The sequence below is a fragment of the Lacerta agilis genome, chromosome 9 (genome assembly GCF_009819535.1).
Source record: "Lacerta agilis isolate rLacAgi1 chromosome 9, rLacAgi1.pri, whole genome shotgun sequence".
NCBI classification, from domain to species: domain Eukaryota; kingdom Metazoa; phylum Chordata; class Lepidosauria; order Squamata; family Lacertidae; genus Lacerta; species Lacerta agilis.
In genome coordinates this window covers 54,922,320-54,946,024 of record NC_046320.1, presented here as the reverse complement: position 1 = coordinate 54,946,024, position 23,705 = coordinate 54,922,320, and the positions used below count along the sequence as shown (strand labels likewise).

At 42.2% G+C, this 23,705-nt stretch overlaps 1 protein-coding gene across 1 annotated transcript in view; it reads right to left on the bottom strand.

The window, feature by feature from the left end:
• STPG2 (sperm tail PG-rich repeat containing 2) overlaps positions 1-8,178 on the bottom strand; it is a 197,339-nt gene extending 189,161 nt beyond the window's left edge. Inside the window, 3 exon segments of the mRNA XM_033160622.1 lie at positions 690-845; positions 4,713-4,822; positions 7,982-8,178. Of these exon segments, the coding sequence (XP_033016513.1) occupies positions 690-845; positions 4,713-4,822; positions 7,982-8,087 (372 nt within the window). The 5' untranslated portion in view covers positions 8,088-8,178.
• Between the last annotated feature and the right edge of the window lie 15,527 nt (positions 8,179-23,705).

Here is a 23,705-nt window from a genome sequence, read left to right as displayed (position 1 = left end):
TACAATACAGCTGTTGTGGCAAGGTTGCGGTATAGAAGGTTACTCATCTTTCAGCAGAAATGGGGCAGAGTTCCAAACTCACCAACACCCTGAAATGTACTCAAAAATCACAGCTTCCACTAAAAATAGAAATATTTCAAAAGCAGACCCAAGACCAACTTCTTTCTGACGAATGAAAGGAGCCCTCTAAAGAAGGTGAGTGTAATAAACACACACATACATCTCACTGAATCAGAAACCTTTGGGTGCACACCCACCCAAAGACCTTGGGTCCAAGGAGGGGAAGGCTTTTATAACCTTCTGCTTGCTGGATCAGAAGAAAATGATGGAAATCATTCTGGGTTCCATAATATTCTCATTAGTTTTGGCAAGAAAGAATAAAATCTTTCTGCTCTGCTCTGCCTCACTAGGAAAGAATACTGCTGTTCTACCTAATCAATAAAGTAGCATCATGTGGATATTTGATATCTGGCACTGAAGCACCAAAACCCACTGCAAGTAGCAGAGCTAGATACAAGGGCAATAGAAGGATACTACACAGGCTTTCGACTACAGCAGAAGAGACATCGCTGTAAATTTCTCAGTGTACAGGGGCATTTCTTCTTCCTCACATTGGAAAAAAGTAATCATTCCTGGCAGTTCATATAAACAACAAAATTACAATAGTATATCCTTTTATGCTGATGTACCTGTGCTGCAGAGATTTTTGATTGTTTCTTTATCCTACTGATGTCTACGCCCATTGAAGGAGGCTGGCAATATGTTCCAGGACCAGGAGTATCGGCACGGATCTCTCGGAAACGTTTCTCTTTATACTGAGGACTCTTGCCCCCTTTAACGGTTTTCTAGAGGTTAAGCAAAATAGCCCATGAATGCGACAAACACTACTATCTATACAGCACCATATACTGTAAATGACATTGGGGCTACCAAGAAGCAGGTACAGAGGCTACAGAGGTACCAGGCCCACAGCCAGAAGGTCCCCAATACTGTCCTCTACAAGGGGCCACCTTGCCAAAAACCAAAAAAAAGTCAAAACATTCACTTCTCCAAAGTGTCACAGCCATAGCTGGTGGAATAGAACACAGACAAACAGGTTTGCAATGACTACGAGAATATTGACTATGTTCATCTTCAGGCCCAATTTAAATTGCTGGCTCTTACCTTTCAAAGCCCTACAGCCTGGGACCTAGGTACCTTAAGGACCTTCTTCATGCAAATGTGGCCTCCCGCATACACAGTCCTAATCTGTGTTTAGATGCTGGCTGATGTTTGGTGGGTAGCTACAATGGGCAATGCCCACTTTGGAGTGATCTCCCCAGGTAAGCCAGCCTAGCCTCATCTGTAAATAGTGGCATTTTCCACTGGGTAGAGACCTTGTGATTCTGAGAGGCTTTCGGTGGTAGGTAGCTGGTGTTTTATACCTCACTTGTGTCAGAATATTGGCTTCTTCTACTGTTAAGTGACTTGCTGGTGATTTTGGTTTATTATTCTGTGCTCAGGGTAGGGAGTTTTACTAATGCTGCTGTTACAGGTAGGTAGCCGTGTTGGTCTGCCATAGTCAAAACAAATAAAAAATAAAAATAAAATAAAATTCCTTCCAGTAGCACCTTAGAGACCAACTAAGTTTGTTCTTGGTATGAGCTTTGTGTGCATGCACACTTCTTCAGATACGATGGTTATTGTTGTGATTGTCTATGTTTTGATATTGCTTTGAACTGATACTGGTTTCAACTGTGTGTTTCTTAGCTACTTAGAAACTTTTCTTTCTAGAGAAATTCAAAGAGGATAAAAATATTTTTTTAATTAAAAATTGTTCTGCTTTTCAGGTAACTCAGAGCCCAGGGTAAATGTCATCCTAGTTTGCAACCTACTAGTGATTTTGAGCAGCCCAGTAAAAACTAATATTTGCACCAGGATTTCCATCTCACTTTTCTATACTTCCTTTAGATTGCCTCTCCCAGCCTGCAAAAAATAAACATGCAGACATCTCATCCTTTAAAGGTGGAAAGGGCAGTCAAATTCAAATCTGCTTTGTGGGCACACTACAGAATGCTGAAAGTCATTTGCTTGCAAATAAGTAAAAGTTAGTGAATAAAAACTGTTGCAGTGAACATGTTTGCTTTGAAAAGGTAACAAGATTCAAAAACACATTTAGAATAAAAAACCTAAATAATCAAAACCTAAGCATAACACTGATAGTAACTATGTTGCTATCTTTTTTCCACCTTAGAGAACAAGCTTAGCATATAACTAATGAACCAACAAATACCTATAGCATATAAAAACCAAGCTTCTTATGATAACTTTAACCTTGTTTACAGGTTACACTAACTGCTTTGCTCACACATATTTCACAGATGTTGAACCAACATTTGGCATTCAAACTTTAAATAAAATGCACACAATAAACCAAACACCTTCCTTGTTGGCATCCATCTGTTTTGGGAGACAAAACACCTTCCTGCTCCCTTTTTTATCTTGTTTATTAAAATAATCATATGCTGCAAAGCTTGGTAGCATTTAAGTTTGACTACAATATTGTGACATGTTGGTTGAATTAAAAGGATTGCTAATCCTGAGACATTTGACACAACTACTGTGATTTATAGACATTCTAGTTTTGCCACTTGAACAGCCACCTCACAGAGCTGATTTAACTGGGATGTTTAAGACTTTCATCTTAGAAAACACTGTTATATTTGATAAATATGAGCTTTGGTGCTTATAGCCATGGCAATCTAAAAAAATATACAGACAGTAAAACATCTAGGATATACAAAGCAAATATTACAACAATAACTCCAATACTCCAAACAGAATAAAAACAAATAAAACCACTCATACTTTATATTAAACCTCAAAATGTTCCTTATATTAAAAATACTGGATATCAAGTAAGATTAACAAATCACACTGTGATCTTTAATATACTGAGCTCATATTTTTCTTTGCTTCCAAAGCAAATTCTGCCGCCCTAAGTGTAATATATAGGTTATTGCCTATAAAAATAATATGTATCAATTCTAAAAGTTGACAGAAAGGGACTGTGGAATATTAGCAAGAAATATATCTATCCCTTACCTTTTGCACTGCAGTTTTTATAATGCCTAGATGAGAACTTACCGCTGCTCCCCTCGTATAGACTTGGAAATGAACTCCTTTTTTCCAAAGTAATTGGAAATAACTCAGTTCTTTTGTCATCCAATCTGAGGCTCTAAAAAGAAACCCATCTGTCTGCTAATGGGCTACTTTAGATCTGTGCCCAAGAAAATGGGAGATGGAAAAGGCCACCCACTCTTACAATATATGCTTCCTGTAACGGTGGGTTTTATGCCCACCCACACCTGTTTTTTTCAAAAGCAGTCCTCCAAAGCACATGCATGCACACCCAGATGTTTAGCCATTTCTTTGCTACTGGGCTGTTTTGAAGATCTGCTGCCAAGGAAACTGAGGGCTGAGAGCCAAAGGACCACCCCCACAGGGGAATGTCTTACACCAAAGGTGCCCTCTGATGCTTTTACACCCCAGGTGAAGTTTAGCAGAGTGAGGGCAGATCTTCAAAGCAGCCCTCTACCAAACCAACAAAGAAACAAAATGGCTCAAAGCCTAGAAATCTTCTCTAGCCTGGATTTCAATCTGATCTGAGAGATTCAGGAGTGCCCAACATTGGCTATCTGTTGAGTTGAGCATTATCAATCCCCCAGTCATCTCAGAACATTTCAAATTCATCAACAAAAATATCTAATAAAAATTATTTTGAAGAACCTAATTACCTATTTCTATTACATTCAGTTGCATATCAGCTTCTTTTATCCTCTTTTGATATTTGCAGATAAAGACATCAAATTGAAAAGGCTTCATTTAGTTTGCCCTAAAATATATCCCATATTCCAAAATCTGCATTCCATCACTTGTTCAAATGTGCATGCACTCTGCTTTTAAAGCTGCACTCTGTACTAGCAGAGCATATCAAGAATCTCAGTCTAGCTCCCACACCTGCAAGAACCACGTGCAGTGAGCCACAGGAGGGGGGGAAGTAGAATAATTTGACAGGCATTTCATATCATGCAGAAAAAATAAAGAGTATAAATGAATTTTAAAATCTCTACTAACTACCCAGCAGTAGCACATTCTAGGATACAATAATTCTTTGTACATATTTTTAATTTGGAAGAGAAATAGGCTGAATACAATTCTCACTTGACACCATGGAGTATGGAGTGGCAGATCCACCGCTACACCCCAAGCCCTGCTGGCTCGCTCCAGACAGGGTGGCTCTCCCTACCATTTTGCTATGCTGGTACAGCCGAGGGGCCGAGGACGAGCCCTTTGGTAGATCCATGGGGCTTAGGATCCAGATCAGTCAAAGCTGCCAGCATCCTGCCTCTGAAATGCGACATTTCAGGCTTTCTGCTTGCTACCAATGCTTGGCAGGGTGGACTGGATGGCCCTTGTGGTCTCTTCCAACTCTATGATTCTATGAATAGTAGTAGCTTTCCACCCACTAGAACACAGCCTCACCAGTGGAGCTCCCCTTCGCCAGCAAAAGGGCACCTGCATACCATCTTAAGTCTCCCTCAACCAGCAACAGCAGGTGGGTTAGGATTGTGTTCCATACTAAATTGTTGACTATACGAGAGATCCATTACTGCTTCTAAACTGCAAACTCCACCTTTCATAACCAATTTATTCAATCAGTATAATTTTACCTGCATTTTCTCGATCTCATAGGATCCCGGTCCTGGAACATCGCTCTCAGCATTCTGATAAATACTTCCATGGCCACGACTTGCGAAAGAAAGAAAAGGAGCATAGCCAACTGCAGGGAAGGGGCAGGGGAGGTAATTTGAATTTGTTAGAATTTGCTTCAGGTCATCATTGAGCAATGAAAAGTTGTTAGATCTCGTTTTTCAAAATATCAAAGATATGACAATGCAACTCCCTTTATTTACTGTGTGTAAAGGTGGTGTCTCCTCTCCACATTAACACTCCAGCACAGCCCGCTTGATATTTACAGTCTTTATTACATATGTACAAGAAACAGCTACAGTTCAGGATTATGCGCCCAAACCCGTTGAGTCAGATTCGGGGAGTGGCCTCTTCGATTTCCCCGCCAACAAAGTAACAGGGGAATCGCGCCAGGGGTCAATTTCCCTCCTTGTCTGTTCTGATTTGAAAGCCCCCTCCCTTCCCGAGTCTGAGCTCCCTTCCCTGGGCCTCTGGGCGGTGTAAGGGCTCTGCAACATCTCTGAGCCCTTCCTCCTCTTGGCTAATCTCCACCTTCCTCTGTCCCTGGGCAGTGTAAGGGTCTCCAGCATCCCCAAGCCCCTGCTCCACCTCTTCTGCTACTTGCTCCTCCGAATTCTCCCTGGCACTGTGTGTCCTTGTGTAATGTGTGTACAACTCCTGCTCAACCAATTGGGTTTTGACTTTGTTCTCAAACACCAGCCCTCCTCCCTCCTCAGCATGCCACATTTGAACTGAGAGTCATTTTTAATAGCAGAATTTAATGGTTAAATAAGTATGTTCAAATGAGTTTTAAAATAACACAAGTAAATACCGCATCTGCCTAGACTTTCAACAGGCTGACCAGAAATAAAATCTTTCATTTCCATTAGGCTCTCTAAACTGTATACTTGCAATATAAACAATTGATAAACATCAGGATTATTTGCTAAATCTAGATTTAGATTTGTTGGGTCCTTCTGCACTAAGGTTAGCATGTTCTGCTGCATATGACAACACCAATGAAAAAGAAAATGCACTCGGCTTAGGCTACATGAGAGCTAGTGTGGTCCATTGCATGATAGGACCTTTATCCTGCACTTTCAATTATGAAAAACTATTGATGACTCCCCTCAATTTTTCTGAATTAATAGCTAAAATAATGGGTAAGAGTTGGAACAGTATTATTCTGATTAATGCCATGGTTGATATCCAATTCATGTAATCATGTTAGAATAAAATAAATAAATAATATATGATACAATATATGAGGAGGTGGATATACTTCCATTTGTGTGCCACTGGGATAAAGTGTGTTTAAAAGCCTGCCATTGTGCTCTGGTTCAAAGAAAATATAAATGCCGCAAATGGGTAAATGGTAACTGTGGCAAGCATTGAGGAATCAAGCCCTTAACCATTATCTCACACTGAGAATGCATCAAGTATAGAAATCTTTCTCATCCTAAATAATGAAGCCAGAAAACCTGGGTTGGAAAAATAAATGCTAAGAAGGCACTGCTTTTAAATTGGACTGCTGATATCCAATGCCCAGTTGCCTGCCAAGCACACAAGTTGTCTTTCAAATGAGAGCTTCTTTTCTGCTCATGTAACCATGCACAAAATGCCTGAAGCACTTTTATTTATAATGTACCAAACCAACAGTACTGTAATAAACTACAGCTGTTGACTTTCTTTTCTTTTTTCTTAGCATGGGCTATATCATTGCTTTCCTCTATAGAGTTGGGAGTTTTACAAGTGCAGAGTTCTTACATTCCAATAATAACAGGAGAGAAACTGGATTTTCATATACCTTATTTAAACGCCGTCAACATCTGAGCAGTTTGAATAGAATTCTTGTGGATAAAACTTTCATATCCTCATGCTGCTAGGCTGAGTAAATTGCATTAGGAAAACCTGAGAAGCTGTGGCTCAATAATATTTAAGGCTTTGCTGTATTTGTCCCTGTTACTGCATGTATTGTTTTGTCTTGCAGTTGTTCCTCAAAACCTCTTTTGAACCTGAGGCATGTAATAGGGTTGCCATATTGCTTTTTTTTTAGGAAGACCCCAAAATTGTTGAGCTTTTTTAAAATAAAAATGCCAAAAAAGTGCATTTTTTCAATTGACTTGCCTAAAATCCAGGACAAAGCGCTGCATTTCTGAAATTCCCCCCAGACATCATTTCTGCCTTTTAAGTTCCTCTTAAAAACTTGAGTGATCCCTGTTGTAGGGATTTATCCCCCACTTCCCATTTTATTACATTTGTTCACCAGAGCAGTGTGCCAAGAATAATTTCTGTACAAGTGTCATACCTTTCAAACTAGGAAAGAATGCCAAATGCCACGTTGTAAAAAGCTGGGAATAACTTTGGTCCTATGCACACTGCTATACATTTAAAGCTCATTTTTACAACCTTAGCTGTCATGACTTCCCCCAGAGAATCAGGGAATTGCCATTATTCACCCCTAACAGAGCTATAACTCCCAGCAGCCTTAAAAAACTACAATTCCCAGGATTTTGAAAAGTCATGACTGTTATAGCAATATAAATCTGCTTTAAACGTATGGTGCGGATGTAGCCTTTGATTTAACTCAAGTTTAAAAAGCCACTTCTGAAACAAGTCTAAAACATTCTGGAATCCCCTAAGTGGAAATAAACGATGAGACAGAACATGGGAAACGCCTGTATTAATAATAATAATAATAATAATATAATAATATAATAATATTTAAATTTCGTGTTTATTGGGGGGATTTCAGGACGCAAAACAGGATATTCGCTTTAGAAAAGCAACAAGATCGTGTGCATCGATTGCCCAATTAAGTAGAGCAGAGCAATTAATGAAACACAGGTGGCGATTGGGGGGGGGGAAATACAACTGAAAAGGTTGCAGTCTTCTTGAGAAATACGCTTCACCCAATTCAGAGTGCTGCTTTACTGAGACCCACTGGGCTCAATAACAAGATTTATTTCCAAGTAGAAAAATTCTGCCCTCCCAAACTCCCATCCCCACACATAAACCCACCCCTCCACCCCAGTTTATCCTTTTTGTAAACCACTTTGACGTGGGTTGCTGCTGTGTTGCAACTAAGCGGCGTATAAATCTCAAGGAACAAATAAGAATGAATGAATGGGAGCAGCAGCAGCCTTCGCCGTCGTCCGGGCGCCCCGCAGAGGCTTCGCGCTCCAGCTCCAATGGTAAACAAGCCTTCTGCCCGCCCGCGCTTCTCCCCTCCCCGCTCGCCTCGCCTCACCTTGGAGCCGTTTGGTGTCGGGAGGTAACTCGTAGCAGCCCGGCCCCAGGTGGGACGCGGTGCCGCCGGCGGTCAAGGTCAAGACGCGGGGAGCGCGGTCGTACATGCTGCTCGGCGGCCTCCACCACGCGCTCCCGTCGCCATGGCGACCACAGGCCCAACGCTCCGCCCGGGCCTGCCTTGCCAGGAAAGCCCGGGTCGGCCTCGCCCCTTTCCATGCAACTCCAGCTGTTGCAAAGCCCAGAGTGGGAAAAGACCTCGCTTCAGGGTCTTCGCGAACTCCCTCCCGTCAGAAAGGGCTGCTTTAACGAATATGTCTCATTTTAAGGCTATAAAAAGAAGCTTTCGGTTATATCCAGCCTTTCTTCAGCCCCCAAATACCCCTGAGTTTGGAGTTAACCAGAAGAAAGGGTGGGGGTTCGGTTGTGTTTTATTTTCCTTGTCTTCATAATAATTACATTTTAAGATTGCTTCATAGCCAAATCCTCTGTAGTTTAACTTTATTGCAAAACAATTCACATATAACAACACAGACAAACAATATGCTCAATGACAACTAAACATTAACTAACAACACATCGCCTAACATCACACACACTTTTGACTTCCAATTCACATCACTGTGCTTTCTACATATTCTTAACCTTTATGCATTTCCTGTTATATCTTTTACATATCCAGAAAATTGTCTACATTTATCCTTTCCCTTAACATTCAAAATTCAATCTAGACCTGCCAGGAGATTTGCATTTTCACAATACTGTATTGTTTTAGATATTCTTTAAATGTTATCCATTGTTTACACACTTTCTGGTTTGAGTTTCCTTTTATTCTCCCAGTCATTTTTGCAAGTTCCAAGTATTCTGTTATCTTCACCTGCCAGTCAAGCTTTGTAGGAATTGAGTCACATTTCCAGTTTTTTGCTACTAAAATTCTAGCCGCTGTAGTTGCTTACATAAAGATCCTCCATAGTTTTTTGGTACTTTTAGGTGAGCGTGCATTAGGTTGCAGGCACCTTATATAACTAGGGTTGCACTTTGATTCTTCCTCCATAATGGTTCCTGTGTCTTTAGTAGATGCGCAGTAGGCAGAAATTCAGCAAGTGGAACCTTTTTCTTTTCTTTTCCGCTCTTGTGCTGCTTTTCCATAGGGTGCATTAAGGGACTGGTAAGCTGGGGGTTGTGTAGGTGAAATGTGGGCTCATGTCACTTGCCACACCTGCTCCATTGCTCACAGTAAGAGGCAGAATTTGGGGTGAAAGAAGCACTGCTGCATGTACCTGCTTCTTATGGATCAATCCAAACAATCAAGTCAATAGTATGCCACAAACAGAGAAAATGTGCACTGGTCACAGAGCAAAGGTTTGAGATTACTCATGCAAGTTAGCCAAGTTGCATTGTAAGGTGACCAAGAAGCAAAAAGTAACAATTTGCAGTGAGGGCAGATACTTCTCAATCACTCTTTCTAAATTCTTTCTACAATCACCCCATTTAACTATTGTAGCCTGCATGTGTGCCTGCACACACATGCATAAAAATTATTTGTATATATTTATGCAAAATAAAAGAAATGATGTATTTTATATTTTTTTATTTAGAATGCTTATGCTCTGTTCTATAGCCCATTCAAAGTAGCTCACAAAAAAATTGCATGATGCAAATCGTATTCAAAATGATTTCCAATAAAAAAAATAGCATGGTGTGTGTGTGTGTGTGTGTGGTTAATTCTTGCAATTCTTGGTCTTCCCTGTCACCACCAGGTAGGAAGTCAACTCTGAGGACATCCGAGACCAGGGAAGTTGTTGTTAAGATGTACCTTCCTCATCCCATGATGGAGGCAAGTCATTGGCAGTTGCCAGGCAACTGTTCCCATGATGGCCCTCTGAGTATCTGTTACATATTTCATCCTAATCTTTGTATAGTGGATGAAGCACTAAATGATGGAGTGCAACATTCTAGGGGGAATAGTGGTTACCGGTATATATACAGTAAAATTGAATTCTTTAGATTCTGCCCCTGCAGAGTTTTTACATTTGCCTTTGGGGGGGGGTTTACTACCCACCCACACCTATTGCGGAGTAATATTTGCAGAATATAACTTCTAGGGACTACCTGATCTCAGATGAACCACCACAGGAAATGTCCTTTCTGGTCACTAAGGAAAAGGAAGGGCAAGCTACAAATATTCCAATGATTAGAAAATAAGACAGAAGCAGAAAAGTGCACTAGATGGGAAGGGAAATCAGCAGCACTTTGGGATTCCTATTTCCTGGTATCCAAACAACTCACTTAACTATCACAGCTCTGACTTTGTACATTAGCACAAAACACTGACTGGCAGGAGTAGGCAAACTGGCTCATTTCACAGAAATCACTTGGAGGGGTACCTGCACATTTTGCTTTATGTTTGCTTCATTTTTTTCCTAGGAGGGCTAGAGATTTGCTTTAAAAGAAGAAGAAAAAAGGCTCTATGGGAACCAAGGTCTTTGTGGATGACATTTCAATCCCTGCACTACAGTATGCTGGTATCACAATGGTAGTTAAGCTGCAATAATCAAAATGCAGTCATCTCCATAAATGCAAAAGGGAAGATTTTGTAATGTTAAAAAACCACTCATTCATCTAATAGTTTTTAATAAAATGAGAAAATAAAGTAGTTCACTTCAGTACTCCAAACAAAGCACTAGGTGGCACCTATTCCCATCCTTTTCAGTCAATACTCAAGAGCAATTAACTTCCTCCTGTTTCTTTACAGTAATCTACCAGTACACGTAAGATGCAGATTACCGTAATATCTAAAGCCATAATTTCAATTGCTTTAAAGTGAGACCTACATAGAAAGATAGTATAGTGGCAGAGGGGGGTCCTTAAATCATTGCACGTCGTAGCAAAATGGCTGCTAGCATGCAGGAATTAAATGAAGCCTGAGCCTGTTTTTAATTAAATCATGAACACTTTTAAGTTCTGTGACTTTAATTTATGTTATGGATTTGTTTACCAGCCACCCAGACCTAAATTAGTACTAATATAACTAATGCATTTAAACAGAAATCTTGGTTTTCCTTAATTATCCTTGTGCCAACATATCTAATTAAATAGCATTTTTTGCAACGTTTTCCTGCTGAGCAAGATTTTCAAACTTTGTCACAATGAACCATTTCAAGGGTAATAATGATCCAGATGGGTGACACAGCAGTGTCAATTATTGTCTTCAGGGCAAATTGATCAAAAAAAATATAATAGGAAGAAGACTAGGGAATCAGATGTTTGGAGTACTGACGGTTTACTCAGCACACCGTGATGAGGGATTTCACACAGGGAACAATTTGTGAGGGCCCAAAAGTATATTCCTGGGCAACCAGAGGGGGAGAAATCAAGCATATTATGCAGCTCCTTTCATACCTCCACTTCACCTCCTTATTCTTCCTCCTCCTCAACTACCCCTTACACCACCATTTCCATGCCTCTCCTTCTATTCTGTAACCCCTTTTGCACACACACATATTCACCACTACAGTACTCCCTTTTTTCTCCCTCTCATTTTTTCAACTCATCTTTGCAGAGACCACCCCATTTCCATGCTCCAACCTCTCTCCTATTTTGCAGCCCTCCAACTTCAGCAGATCTCTGTGGCTGTCTCTTTTAAGACAAATAGCATCTTAAGAAGACACTTGTTAATTAACTTGTTTAATTAGGGAAGGTTAAGTGATGGATGCTGTACATATGAGTGATTGCTTGTTAAAACACCCGTTCCAAATTGTTGCATTGAATCTGGAACTTCATGTAGAAGACAACACCTGGTGCTAGGAGTTAAATAACCTTTATATTTCACACATGGGGCAGCAGAAAAATGGAAGAGGAAGAGGTTCGGTTAAAGCAGGGATGGAGGGCTTCTTTCTTACTACAGGCTTGTTTTGTGAGCAGACAACTAGGTGGATGGAATTTCCCAAGACTGCCATCAGCTGTGTCCCATTCAGAAGTAGACAGCATTCTCCAGACCCAGTTCCAGGCTGAAGCAGATTTACAACTGTCAGCATGCTGTGCTTCACAGGGCTACCATCATCTGTTGGTAGCCCCATGAACTATAGTGTGACGGTGCAGATATAATAGAGATCAGTGCAGGGGCGTTTCTAGCCCCTTGGCTGCCAGGGGCGGCAAGCCAAGAGGCACCCCTGGGGGCGGGGCATTGCAGCATGTGCATGCGTCATGACGCACGTGCACAGCGCGATGCCACGCCCCTGGGGATGCCCCGCAGGGGGAAAAAAGGATGCCCGCTTTGCTTCCTTTTCTCTCCCTTTTGGCGCCGAAAGGGGGGGGAAGCAAACAGGCGCGTTTAAGCAGCCGAAAGCAAACAGGCGCGTTTAAGCAGCCAGCATTGAAAGAAGCGTCCGAAAGGGGAGAAAAGCGCCAGTTTGCTTCCCCCCCTTTTCGGGGCGGCCGAAAAGGGGGGGGAGAAGCAAAGCTGGCGCGTTTAAGCGCCGAAAGGGGGGGAAGCGCCCGTTTGCCCCCCTTTCCCTTTTGCCGCCGTTCGTTCCGTCGCCCCAGGAGCAGCAGCACCGCACACACTGTGCGCTGCTGCTCCCACGGCGACGGAGCGAGCGGCGGTGCATGGGGTGACAAGCGGCGGCCCCTCCCACCACTCCCCACGCACCACCGGTCACCCCGGGAGGAGCAGCGCTGCACGGACGGGGTGCTCGCTCAGCCAAGCGAGCACCCCGTCCGTGCAGCGCTGCTGCTCCCGGGGTGACAGAGGGAGCGGCAGCGCGTGGGAGTGGCGGAGGGGCCACCGCTTGTCACCCCCACCCGCCGCTCGTCACCCTGTCACTGGGGGCGTACCGCCCCTACCGCCCCTCCCCAGCGACGCCCCTGGATCAGTGTTTGCCAAACTTGGATGTTCTGCTGGACTCCCATCATCCCTAGCTAGCAGGACCAGTGGTCAGGGATGATGGAAATTGTAGTCCAAAAACAGCTAGAGACCGAAGTTGGGGGGGGGGAACTGAAATAAACCTACCTATGTATATTTTGATTGCTACAGGGTTGATAATATGTAAAAACTGATTCAGTTGTTGCTACTGTCATTATTGTTATTTAGGTTTCTTACCCACCATCCAACACAAGGTCCCAAGTGCAGGCCACAGCAGTACAAAAACACAATATTAAATGCATTGAAACTATTTTCAATCTAAATAATAAGGTGGTCTCTGCTTCAGCCTGGAACTGGGTCTGGAGAATGCTGTCTACTTCTGAATGGGACACAGCTGATGGCAGTCTTGGGACACATATATCAGATGCCAAAGGCCAGTGTAAAAATATTCTGTTCCTTATCCCCAGGCTGTAATAAGAGACTACAAGCAGGTCTACAAGCCAGGGGTTCCAGTACTCCCAGTTCTCTGGATTCTTTGGAGACTAGACCCAAGGGGAAAGTGCTGTCTTCACTGCAGTTCTCTGAATCCCCAGAAATAGTCTGTCAGATTGAGCCAGGCACATCCAACAGGTAAATTGTGATCTACCAGTAGATCACTGGGTGTCTGTGGTAGATCACTGGTAGATCACTGGCTCCCCCCAAAGAAGCCAAACAACTTTGGCTCCCCTAAAAAAGCTCACCATCTTTGCCCTACACCCCCCAAAAAGGGGGGTAGATCAGTGCCAGTTTTTAACTCTGTGAGTAGATCACAGTCTTGGGAGTTGGCACCCCTAGATTAGACCATGGGTGGAGAATTAGATACAGTTAGGACACCACATCCCAATGTGGTGTGTGCTCCACAACGTTTTGAGAGATGGGCAGGGCTGTGTTGAAACTGCACTTCTGATCCTTCCTTTCTATCTCCAGGTTTAATAAAAACCAGGGCTGCACAGGATTCTTCCATGGCTTCCAAAGAAGAACCTTGCACTGCTTTTTCTGCTGAGATAGACAGTCAGACTGGATATGAAACTGCTTTCTATGTCAATCACTTTAAAAGTAAGTACAAACACCTTAAATCCAATCCAGAAAAAAATTAGGGTAGGGAAACATCAGGATTCATATAGAGCCAGGGTTATGTAATATTGCAGGTATCAACCTAGCCACCACATTTGAGACTCAACTGAAATTTACACACCAGCTTCAAAGGCAGATCCACAGACAGTGTATTACAGTAATCATGTCGAGAGGTTGTCAGGGCACACACTATAGTTCTTAGATTTCTCATTAAGTGATCTTCAATAAACTCTTATGTTATGGAGAAAATAGCAGACACCCACATGTTGAGAAAAGGAAATGGTTATGTTCTGAATAAGTACAGTATGTTCATTAAATTTGTTTACAATTAATGTAATATAAGGCTTTTTAAACTAGAGGCTCCAGAATACCAATGCATTTGATGACGGGTTATGGAAATGTACTGGGAACATTTTTACTGTTTCTTTCCCTTGCTTCTAGCTGTGAACTTGCACTCAGGATTACTGCAGAATGAATAACAGACTCTCAAAATATAAAGAAATGTCTGTTACCAAGGGATGCTGTGCAATTGCTAGACTTCACAGTATCATATTGACAATTGTGAATGGGGAGTGGGAGGCGCCTATGACTCAATCCCTGGATTTAAAATGCAGTCCACACTGTGAAAATGTATGAGGACCTCCGCCTCTGCATTGAAAGCCTATAGAGTCTGGCATTTAAAATGCCTACGTTGCTTCCCTCTCAGCTCACAATGCACTTGGCACATTCCCTTTTAGCTGGAAACCAAGAGAGCTTTCTATTCAGTTCCTGACACTGCCTCTAAACAAAAGTTACGGTACTCAAAACACAAAATAACAAATAAAAAGTTATCCAAGTTCTAAACTCTGTCTCTGTAGACACACAGTACAAAACAAAAAAGCCAAATCAATAATGTGCTATTGATTGTAGAAAACTGCCTTTCTCTCTCTTTCGCTTTTTGGATGATCTTTTTCATTCTTTGTGATAATATATTTCCCCCCTCTTCCTCAGCATTTCTTCTTCGTCCTTGAATTTTAATCTCTTCTTTAAGTTGCCAGTCATCAACACACAGTATTACTTCCCTATTCTCTGAAAGTGTTTTGAATCCACAGTGCCTGTTTGTTGGCCACTACTGAAAGTGAAGTATGTCACTCGTGTTTGGGTTAACTATTCAAGTAGAAACATGCTACAACAAGATCATCAAGCCAAGGATGAACTACTGGATCAATCCTTTTGTGTCACAAATCATCATGCAGACCACATTGTAGTTTTCCCACAAGTAGCAATAAATGCTTGCCTGGCGCTTTCCTTACATCCCTTTAGGCAGCAGGCAAAAACATTCCTCTTCTCCCAGGCCTTTGGCTAATGAAATAATATATGGCCTTTTAAACTGTGGGGTGGTGGTATTGTTAGTTTGTTGTTACGGTATGTATTTTTGCATTTTTATATTGATAACTGCCCTGTGATCCTTGGATGAATGGCGGTATAGAAATATAATTAATGATAATGAATTACATAAAAGATTTTCTTCCTTTAGGAAAATTGATACATCTAGATCCAGGGACAGCCCAAAGCAAATTGAGTAGTACCTCCCCGCCACCCCAGGCACAGTTTGGTAAGTTTAGTCTTTGGACTTAATGTTTAAAAGCACAGTATTAGAAACTCAACTGGTGTTTATACTAAAGATCAGGAAAGGTACCATGCGGACCAAAAGGGCACTAGCATGGTTAATAAGCAGGGTCAAATAAACCACAGTTTTAGAGGCAAGAAGGCTTCCTTCAAAAAATTAGTCTTGTCCAAAGGAAGAGAACAAAAAGGAACACAAACTTTGGCCAAAAGAGTGCAAGCAGACAGTATGGTGGTTGAGTTTGGCATTCTATACTTACCTGGAAGTAAGCCCTAGTAAACTCAATGAAACATACTACTGGGTAGACATGTATAGGATCACACTATTAGGAAACCAGGCAAATGAAATAAGAAATCTGAACAATGAACTGTGTTCCTGAACTTTTCTCTGGATACAAAGGGATTTGGTAGATTTTGACTGCAAATTACTGTACAACCTTACTAAACCATCTTCATGTTGGTGTGTTTCTTTTGTTTTGTTTGTTTGTTTGTTTTTTTAAAAACTTCTCAATATTTAATGATGCATTGCTGCACTAAAGATTTGTACATAGCATCAAATCGAAGCAATATTATTTAGCTACTCCTGAATAAAATCGCTTTTCACACTAGACATATAAGGAAGAACAGATAATGGTGTTAGCAATTCAACAACAAGGGTACTTTTAACTTTAAAATCTTTAATGAGCACAATTGAATCAGGCTCATTAATTCCAGTGTCCTGGAGTGCCCACACAATTCTGTAAATATAGCCGTTAGGAAAATGCACTACTTTTCTTTCAAGCCACCATCCCTTTAAAACTAGATTCTGTAGCATCTGGTTCTCTTCTAAGAGCTTGTCCAAATCTTCTTCCCATGGTGCAACATGAGTGGAAAAGCAAAAGCCATCACGCATGGTGTTGCTAAGGAACACTAATTTGCTATGGTCAGCATGACATCTGTGCATTTCCACTATAAGAATCCAATTCAGATCTTCTACCAGTCATTTAAGAAATGACATTTAAAATAAAATTTAAAAGCCTTAATCACATGCAATTGTTAAGGCAACAAGGACCCATCCCAAGATACCTTGCTGCAAGCAGCAAGAGATAAGTGTCATATCCCCCATTATATGTACAGAAACTGACTGCACTTGCAATTGGAACTTATTTCAGCACTGGCACAATGACACCATCTTCCACTGCATCTGAGGACAGATGGCTAGCTTATGGGCAGGCCACGTGGCACAAACAGCTCCAACTTCCAATACCTTTCAGATTTCCCCCAGACCCCAGCATCTGCTTTCTGAGGTGCCCCATCACTCTGCTTATTGGTAGGCTCGGCCCTGAGTTCCACACATGGGCATCTGTTGAGGTGCAGCAAGGCAGAAAGTTGTCCTCCCTGGATGAAGTCTAACCCCCAGATTCCCAGGTTTTTTTTTCGCCTTCTCTTTAATTACGGTAAACTACTCGCAACAGTACAACCTGTCCTTGCATAATTCTTTTGAGCTGCAGGGTAGGGAGGAGGAGGAGGAGTTTGGATTTGATATCCCGCTTTATCACTACCTGAAAGAGTCTCAAAGCGGCTAACATTCTCCTTTCCCTTCCTCCCCCACAACAAACACTCTGTGAGGTGAGTGGGGCTGAGAGACTTCAGAGAAGTGTGACTAGCCCAAGGTCACCCAGCAGCTGCATGTGGAGGAGCAGAGACGCGAACCCGGTTCCCCAGATTACGAGTCTACCACTCTTAACCACTACACCACACTGGCTCTCACACTGGGAGAAGTATTGCTTACCACAATTACTTTCACAAGACCATTGCTATCATGCAGTCAGGGCTGTCTTTGGCAGATGCGGTGCCGGGGTGCAAATATCTGCCCAGCACCCCCAAATTACCACAGATGGGAGGGCGAAGCTGTGCACTGCCAAACATTGGGGGATGCAACTCTCCCCCATGCTGTGGGATAACAATCCCTGCAGAGGCTTGGGAGAGAAGTTGCACTCCTCCCAAGCCTCCGTGGGGCGAGAGCGATCCCCGCAGAGGCTCGGGAGGGAAGCTGTGTGCCCGCCAGCCATATGGGTGGCGGGGCGCAGCTTCCATCCTAAGCCTCTGCAGGGATTGCTTTCCTCCCACAAAGGCTTAGGAGGCAAGTTGCACACCTGCCAACCATATGGTTGGCGGGGTGCAGCTGGCAGGTGTGCAGGGAAAGGGGAGGCCGCCAGCAAAGCTGCACAGGTCCCCCACTCGCTGGGGAGCCCAGAGGCTGGCGCCCTGGCACGACACACCACTAAGCCCTATGGGAAAGATGGCTCTGCATGCAGTCACAGCTCAGCCCATTCTGAAGGCTAAAGATGAGTAACAAAAGTATATCCTTCCACTAAAGCAGAGTTAAAACCCAAGGATGGCTGATATCGCCCCAATGGGTGGCACATTTGCCCTTAGAGACCTTCCATGGTGTCCACAGGGTTCCCTTTCTATGGTTTGCAAATGTGGCCATAGACCAAAAAGGATAGTAACCCCTGCTTCACATTAAAATATCATTAGATGTTTCTTCCCCATGTTCTGCTGACTTAGCCCTGTACCCACAAAGCCTGTACAAACAACTAGTTATCACAACACTGCTGATAAGTACTTCATTGGTTAACACTGAGATCCCATGTGATGAATAGAACTGGACAGAGACCTGAGATCAAATCCCCAACCAAACATTATGGTTGCTGAGTAACCTTGGGCCAGTCACTAGATGATGTTTAACACTAGCCCTACACAGAGTAGACCCAGTGAGGTTAATGGACATGGCTAACTTAGGTTCATTAATTTCACTTGGTCTGCTCTGAGTAGAATTTAGTTGACTACAACCCATTATATATATCTCTCTCTCTTTCAACCTAACATACTTAACAGAGTTGTTGTGAGGATAAAATGGAGGAAAGAATAACTGGGTAAATTGCCTCCAGCTCCTTGGGAGAAAGTAGTTTGTGACCTACCCCCAGAGAGAAAGGCATGTTGTAGCAGCAGACCTCAGGCATGTTCAGATAAATGCCCAATTTGACACATTTGCTTTTCATCACTCAGTGAGTAGAACCAACAAGTGACGACATGTACATGTGAAAGGGTCATCACAGATCAAACACCACAGTAGATCTTTCATCTCTCCCTCAAACACAGTATTTTAAAATAGAGGCTGTTGACACCACATGAGTCATCAAGTGATGTTCATGTGGTAAAGAATATCTGAACGGTACAATTTGTGAATATTTAGATGATGGGCCTTCTAAGCAGTGCCAGAAGAAGAATCTCCTAGTAATTCTCTAGATGACTATTGGATTGAGTGCAGTTATTGCCTCTGGCCTCAATTATATTACAGTCATACCTCGTGTTACATTTGCTTCACGTTGCAGCTTTTCAGGTTACGAATGCGTCAACCCTGGAAGTGTTTACTTCTGGGTTCGCCACACGCACAGAAGTGATCCGTGCTCTTCACGCACGCGCAGAAGCGCTCTATAGCGCTTCGCGCATGCGTAGTAGCAACACTCTACTTACAGACTTTTCGGGGTGTGAACGGCACCCTGAAGCGGATCATGTTCGTAAGGAGAGGTACCACTATACATCCAAAAATAAACAGTTTGGGTTTCCTTTACAGGAAACAAAAGCTTTTAGAGAACACCTCTGAAACTCTTACAACACCACATTTGTGTGCAATTTACCTGAAATGAGAATGTAGGCTACTATAAATCTGAACTCTATTTTTAATCAGAGAGGTAAAGAATTATTCTTTGTAAGGCTATTCAAAAGTGCCACCTCCTATTTCTGAGTTGAAAGTTTTGTACTACTGATACATTTGAGCATCCTGTAAATAATTGGATTGCTATCCAAAATATCCTCCAGCACCATTGTGCCTCTAAAGGTGTTCTTTAAAAGTTCTGGCCATCTTTGGCTTTCTGCAAAAGGAAGTAACATGTTATGCTTCATGTCCTGACAGAATCAACTTCACTTTAGAAGCCCTCCTGCAGAGATTACATAACATACATACACAACTTGAGAGTTTATGGAAAGCCAGTAAGTCTTTAAGCATAGATTACGGGAATACAAAAGCAGTAATTCATTCATAAAGAGGAATGAGTCATCCATTGTTCAGAGTTATCTAAATGTATTCAGCCAAGGCCAAACGTGCAATGTTCATGCTTGGCTTGAAAGACCAAAAAAAATACGTCCTTTTTATTCTTGTGACACTACCTAACCTCAATTATGGTTCCTGAGCAGGCAAATGAAACTCAACTCATACAGAATAGGCTTCATCAGAATGGGGAATGTACACCCCCATGGTTTTCAAGGACCACAAAGTTTGTTATTTACAACATTGCAGTTCTGTTTAAAAGGGGGGCTGGGGGAATTTTCCACTAATGGTTACAGGATGCATGTAAATCTGAGATATTTTCAGAAGTTTGCAAGTACTCGTCAGAATCCTGACAATCCCATATTAATCTCATGTTTTCGATAATCCTGTATGAGTGACTAGCCCTAATACTTGAACTGAGCAGATTTAAAATGTGTATCCTAAAAGATTAAGGCTGCAATCTGTTTACTGGGGAATACTCCCCATTGGATTCAATAGGACTTATTTCTGAGTAGGCATGGATGGGGTTGTGTAAATTGCTGGTTTAAGGCACTTCAGGTGGTTAATCTTAAACACAGCTACAAAAAGGCAGCATTGATCCAATACTGTCACTTCCCTTATCTATCCTGTATATAGAAATGGGGTGAGCTCATATTAAGACTGAAAGCTTTCCTGCAGTCTCTTGCTAGGCCTAGCCAGCAGAACCCTCTGTGGAACCTGCATGAGCATGAGGTTATACTATTGCTTGGGTATGTTGACTGCTTTACTATTTCCAGTAGTTGATCAACATTTTAAGAATGCTGCAAGGCTTCCTGAAATATTCTCTTGCTTCTAGAGCTGAGGAATAGCTCAGTTGGTACAGCATGAGACTCTTAATCTCAGAATCGTAGGTTCGAGCCCCACACTGGGCAAAAGGTTGCTGCATTGCATGGGGGTTCAACTAGATGATCCTTGTGGTCCCTTCCAACTCTACAATTTGGTGATTCTAAGATTCTGGGGGAGTATGGCTGGATCACAGGTTAGGGGTCTGTGAATGCTTCGCAGCCCAGGTGGTATAAAAGGAGAGGGGAAACTGAGGAGAGAACTTTTCACACCATTCACATACTGACCATAACAGTTGGGCAAATCTTTGGCTGTGGCCTTGTAGGATATTTTATATTAACACTTAGCATATCAGGAGCTTTTATTGTTATGGAACGTGGAGGAACCAGGAAAAGAGGTCACCCTCTGAACTGCTTGCTAACTAGCCTCTCATGCCCATTTTCGTGGTTTATTTTTAGAGGGCTCTAGGAACTGCATAATTCATGCAGCAAATGGCTTTGACGCACTTCATGGAAGTCTTCCTATGCACTAAACAAAAATGATATTGCATGTGCAAACAAATAGTGTTGACAGTCTTCGAGAAATTGTGGGAAATGTTTCAGATAGCGCATGTCAAGTGCTCAAAGCAGTTCATGCATATTATAACAAAATAAAATAAAATAAATTTTCCAGTAGCACCTTAGAGACCATATTATCTTAGTCAACCTTACAACAGCTTTGTCTACCTAACAATTGTTAGGTACTATTGTTATCCACCAGAGGGCTGTATTTCTGGCTGAAGTGTGATTTGAACTGGCTTACATGGTGCACATCCAAAGCTAGTATGTTGTCTGGCAAATTTTGTTGCAGAATTGGTATAATCCTAGATTCTGGAGATCAATATTTGGTAAGGGCTTCATAGAAGTGATGAAGTCTGAGCATTATGAAATCTTATCTACCATACCTTGTTCACTTCCAGTCTGGTGATTTTCTGTGGGACAATGAAATCAGAGAAGGAAATGTCACTTAGGCTAGTCTGTCTTACAGAAAATGTTAGCTCAAGGCTTCACGGCATAGTCTGAAGGTACAGTACACAGAATCACAGAGTTGGAAGGTCAACCAGTCCAACCCCCTGCAATGCAGGAATGCAGCAAACATACTGAAGTTAAGATAATCTGAGGCTGTGTACCCACATGCGCACACACATTTACTTTGCATCCAGTGTGCTCCCTCCAATGCTTTTGGAAGCAGCGTACACGTGACATTAGCCAAAATCCACATCTATTCTGTAATTATAAAATACTGTGTTCTGATACATTTCCTCCGGAAACAGCTTCAATCCAAAATGGGGGGGGGGGGAAATGGCATAGCTGCATTTTAAGTTTCCCGCTTCCTCGCAGAGAATGGCACTGGAGGCATGCCAGGGGCAAGAAGATTCCACAAGGCGTTGGGAGGTAATTAGCATCAAGCTGGGCTCCTGGTGGGCGGGGCACCTGAGCGGACCTAGGCGAAGACTTTGCCCACCCAGGTCCTCTCCAGGGGAATAGAGGGAGAGCTGTGTTGCACTTTGCCAAAATTTCAAAGTGTCTTGTCAAGCATTTAGCTCATTCAAAACGAGCCATTTCTTATTCTGTCTGCACCAAAAGCAGAACCATTTTCAAGTTTTAAGCTGTAGAACTGCCCCCCCCCCAATTTCTCATTATAATGGCAAAATGTGATTCAGCTCATTCACCTTTAACTACAGGGCATAAATAAATACACTTTCATCTCTCTTTCTCCCCTCCCCCCAGTCATGTTATTTATTATTTTATTTCATAAACTTTACACCGCTTGATTGTAAAAAACCTCAAAGTGGTTTGCAAAAGGATTATTTGTGTACACAGTGCACATGGCATTTCACATAATTTCCTAATCAAGACAAGTCTTTAACCCCACCTCAGGTTCTTACAGTCTTGATTGTACAGAAAATGACAAGGGAAAAGGAGAGATGCAAGGGTAATAAAGGATTAATGTGGACAAATGAAGTCATTGCAAGTACAGTACTAGGTATTCTCTAAGAGATCCTGTTTAAGCAACTGCCTTGCCATGAACACATCGGCATAGTATCCATTCTGCTAAATAATCTCCAATAATTATTATTTTTCTTTGTTGTACACACACTGCATGAATATAGAAAATGGTTATACTGAATAGAAAATGGTCATACATGCAGCACAAAACCTCCAAATAAAAACCTGGCAATCCAAAGGCCTATATCGCCTAATAGACCTTTATAAAAATAACAAACCTTTGTCAACACAAGAAGTACAGGACAAACTAGAAGACACCCAAATGCACTCTTAAACAATCCAGCAGTAAAATCAGCAGCAACTAGACCCCTGACAACCTTTGAAAACCACATCCTAATGACAAAGGGACACGGCAGAGGGATGGTATCCGCAATTTACAAAATACTACTCAAAAATCCCACGAACTTGCTAGATGCAATCAAAAAACAATGGGAGGATGACATAGGATATGAAATCAACCCCACCCAATGGACCAGAATGTGGTCTGAACTCCCCTTTAAATCCATATCAATGAAAAGAAAGAACTCACCCTGCAACTAACCTACAGGTGGCACCTAATGCCAAGAAAATTAGTGCTAATACGCCCAGGAACCTCACCAAAATGCTGGAGAGGGTGCACCTCCACAGGCACATACCTCCACATGTGGGGGGAGTGCCCCAAAATCCAACTATTCTGGACAACAACCATATGAGAAATATGTAAGATAACCAAGCAAGTGCTAGAAATCACTCCAGAATTGGTCTTACTAAACATCTTCCAAGACAACAATGCCCACTTACACCACAAAGAACTCATAACCCACCTACTCTCAGCAGCCAGAAACATCATAACCAGACACTGGAGAGACCTGTCAGGAGTAAGCATGGATCAATGGTACCAAATAGTATGTGAAAAAGCCCTACTAGAAAAACTAACCAGTAATCTGAAACTGACACGGGGACAAATAGAAGATGTCTTCACCCCGGTATGGCTCCCCTTCATCACACACACAGCCCAACAAGACAATGACAAAAATCTACCAACAGCATACAAATCTATATGGCTAACCTGATCAAAAACACTCACCCACCCCACTCACACAGGAAATCAAAGACCACCACAGCCAACCACAAATGAACAACCACACCCTATGCCAACCCCGATCTCTCTCACCACCAAAGGAGCACAAGCGAACAACAT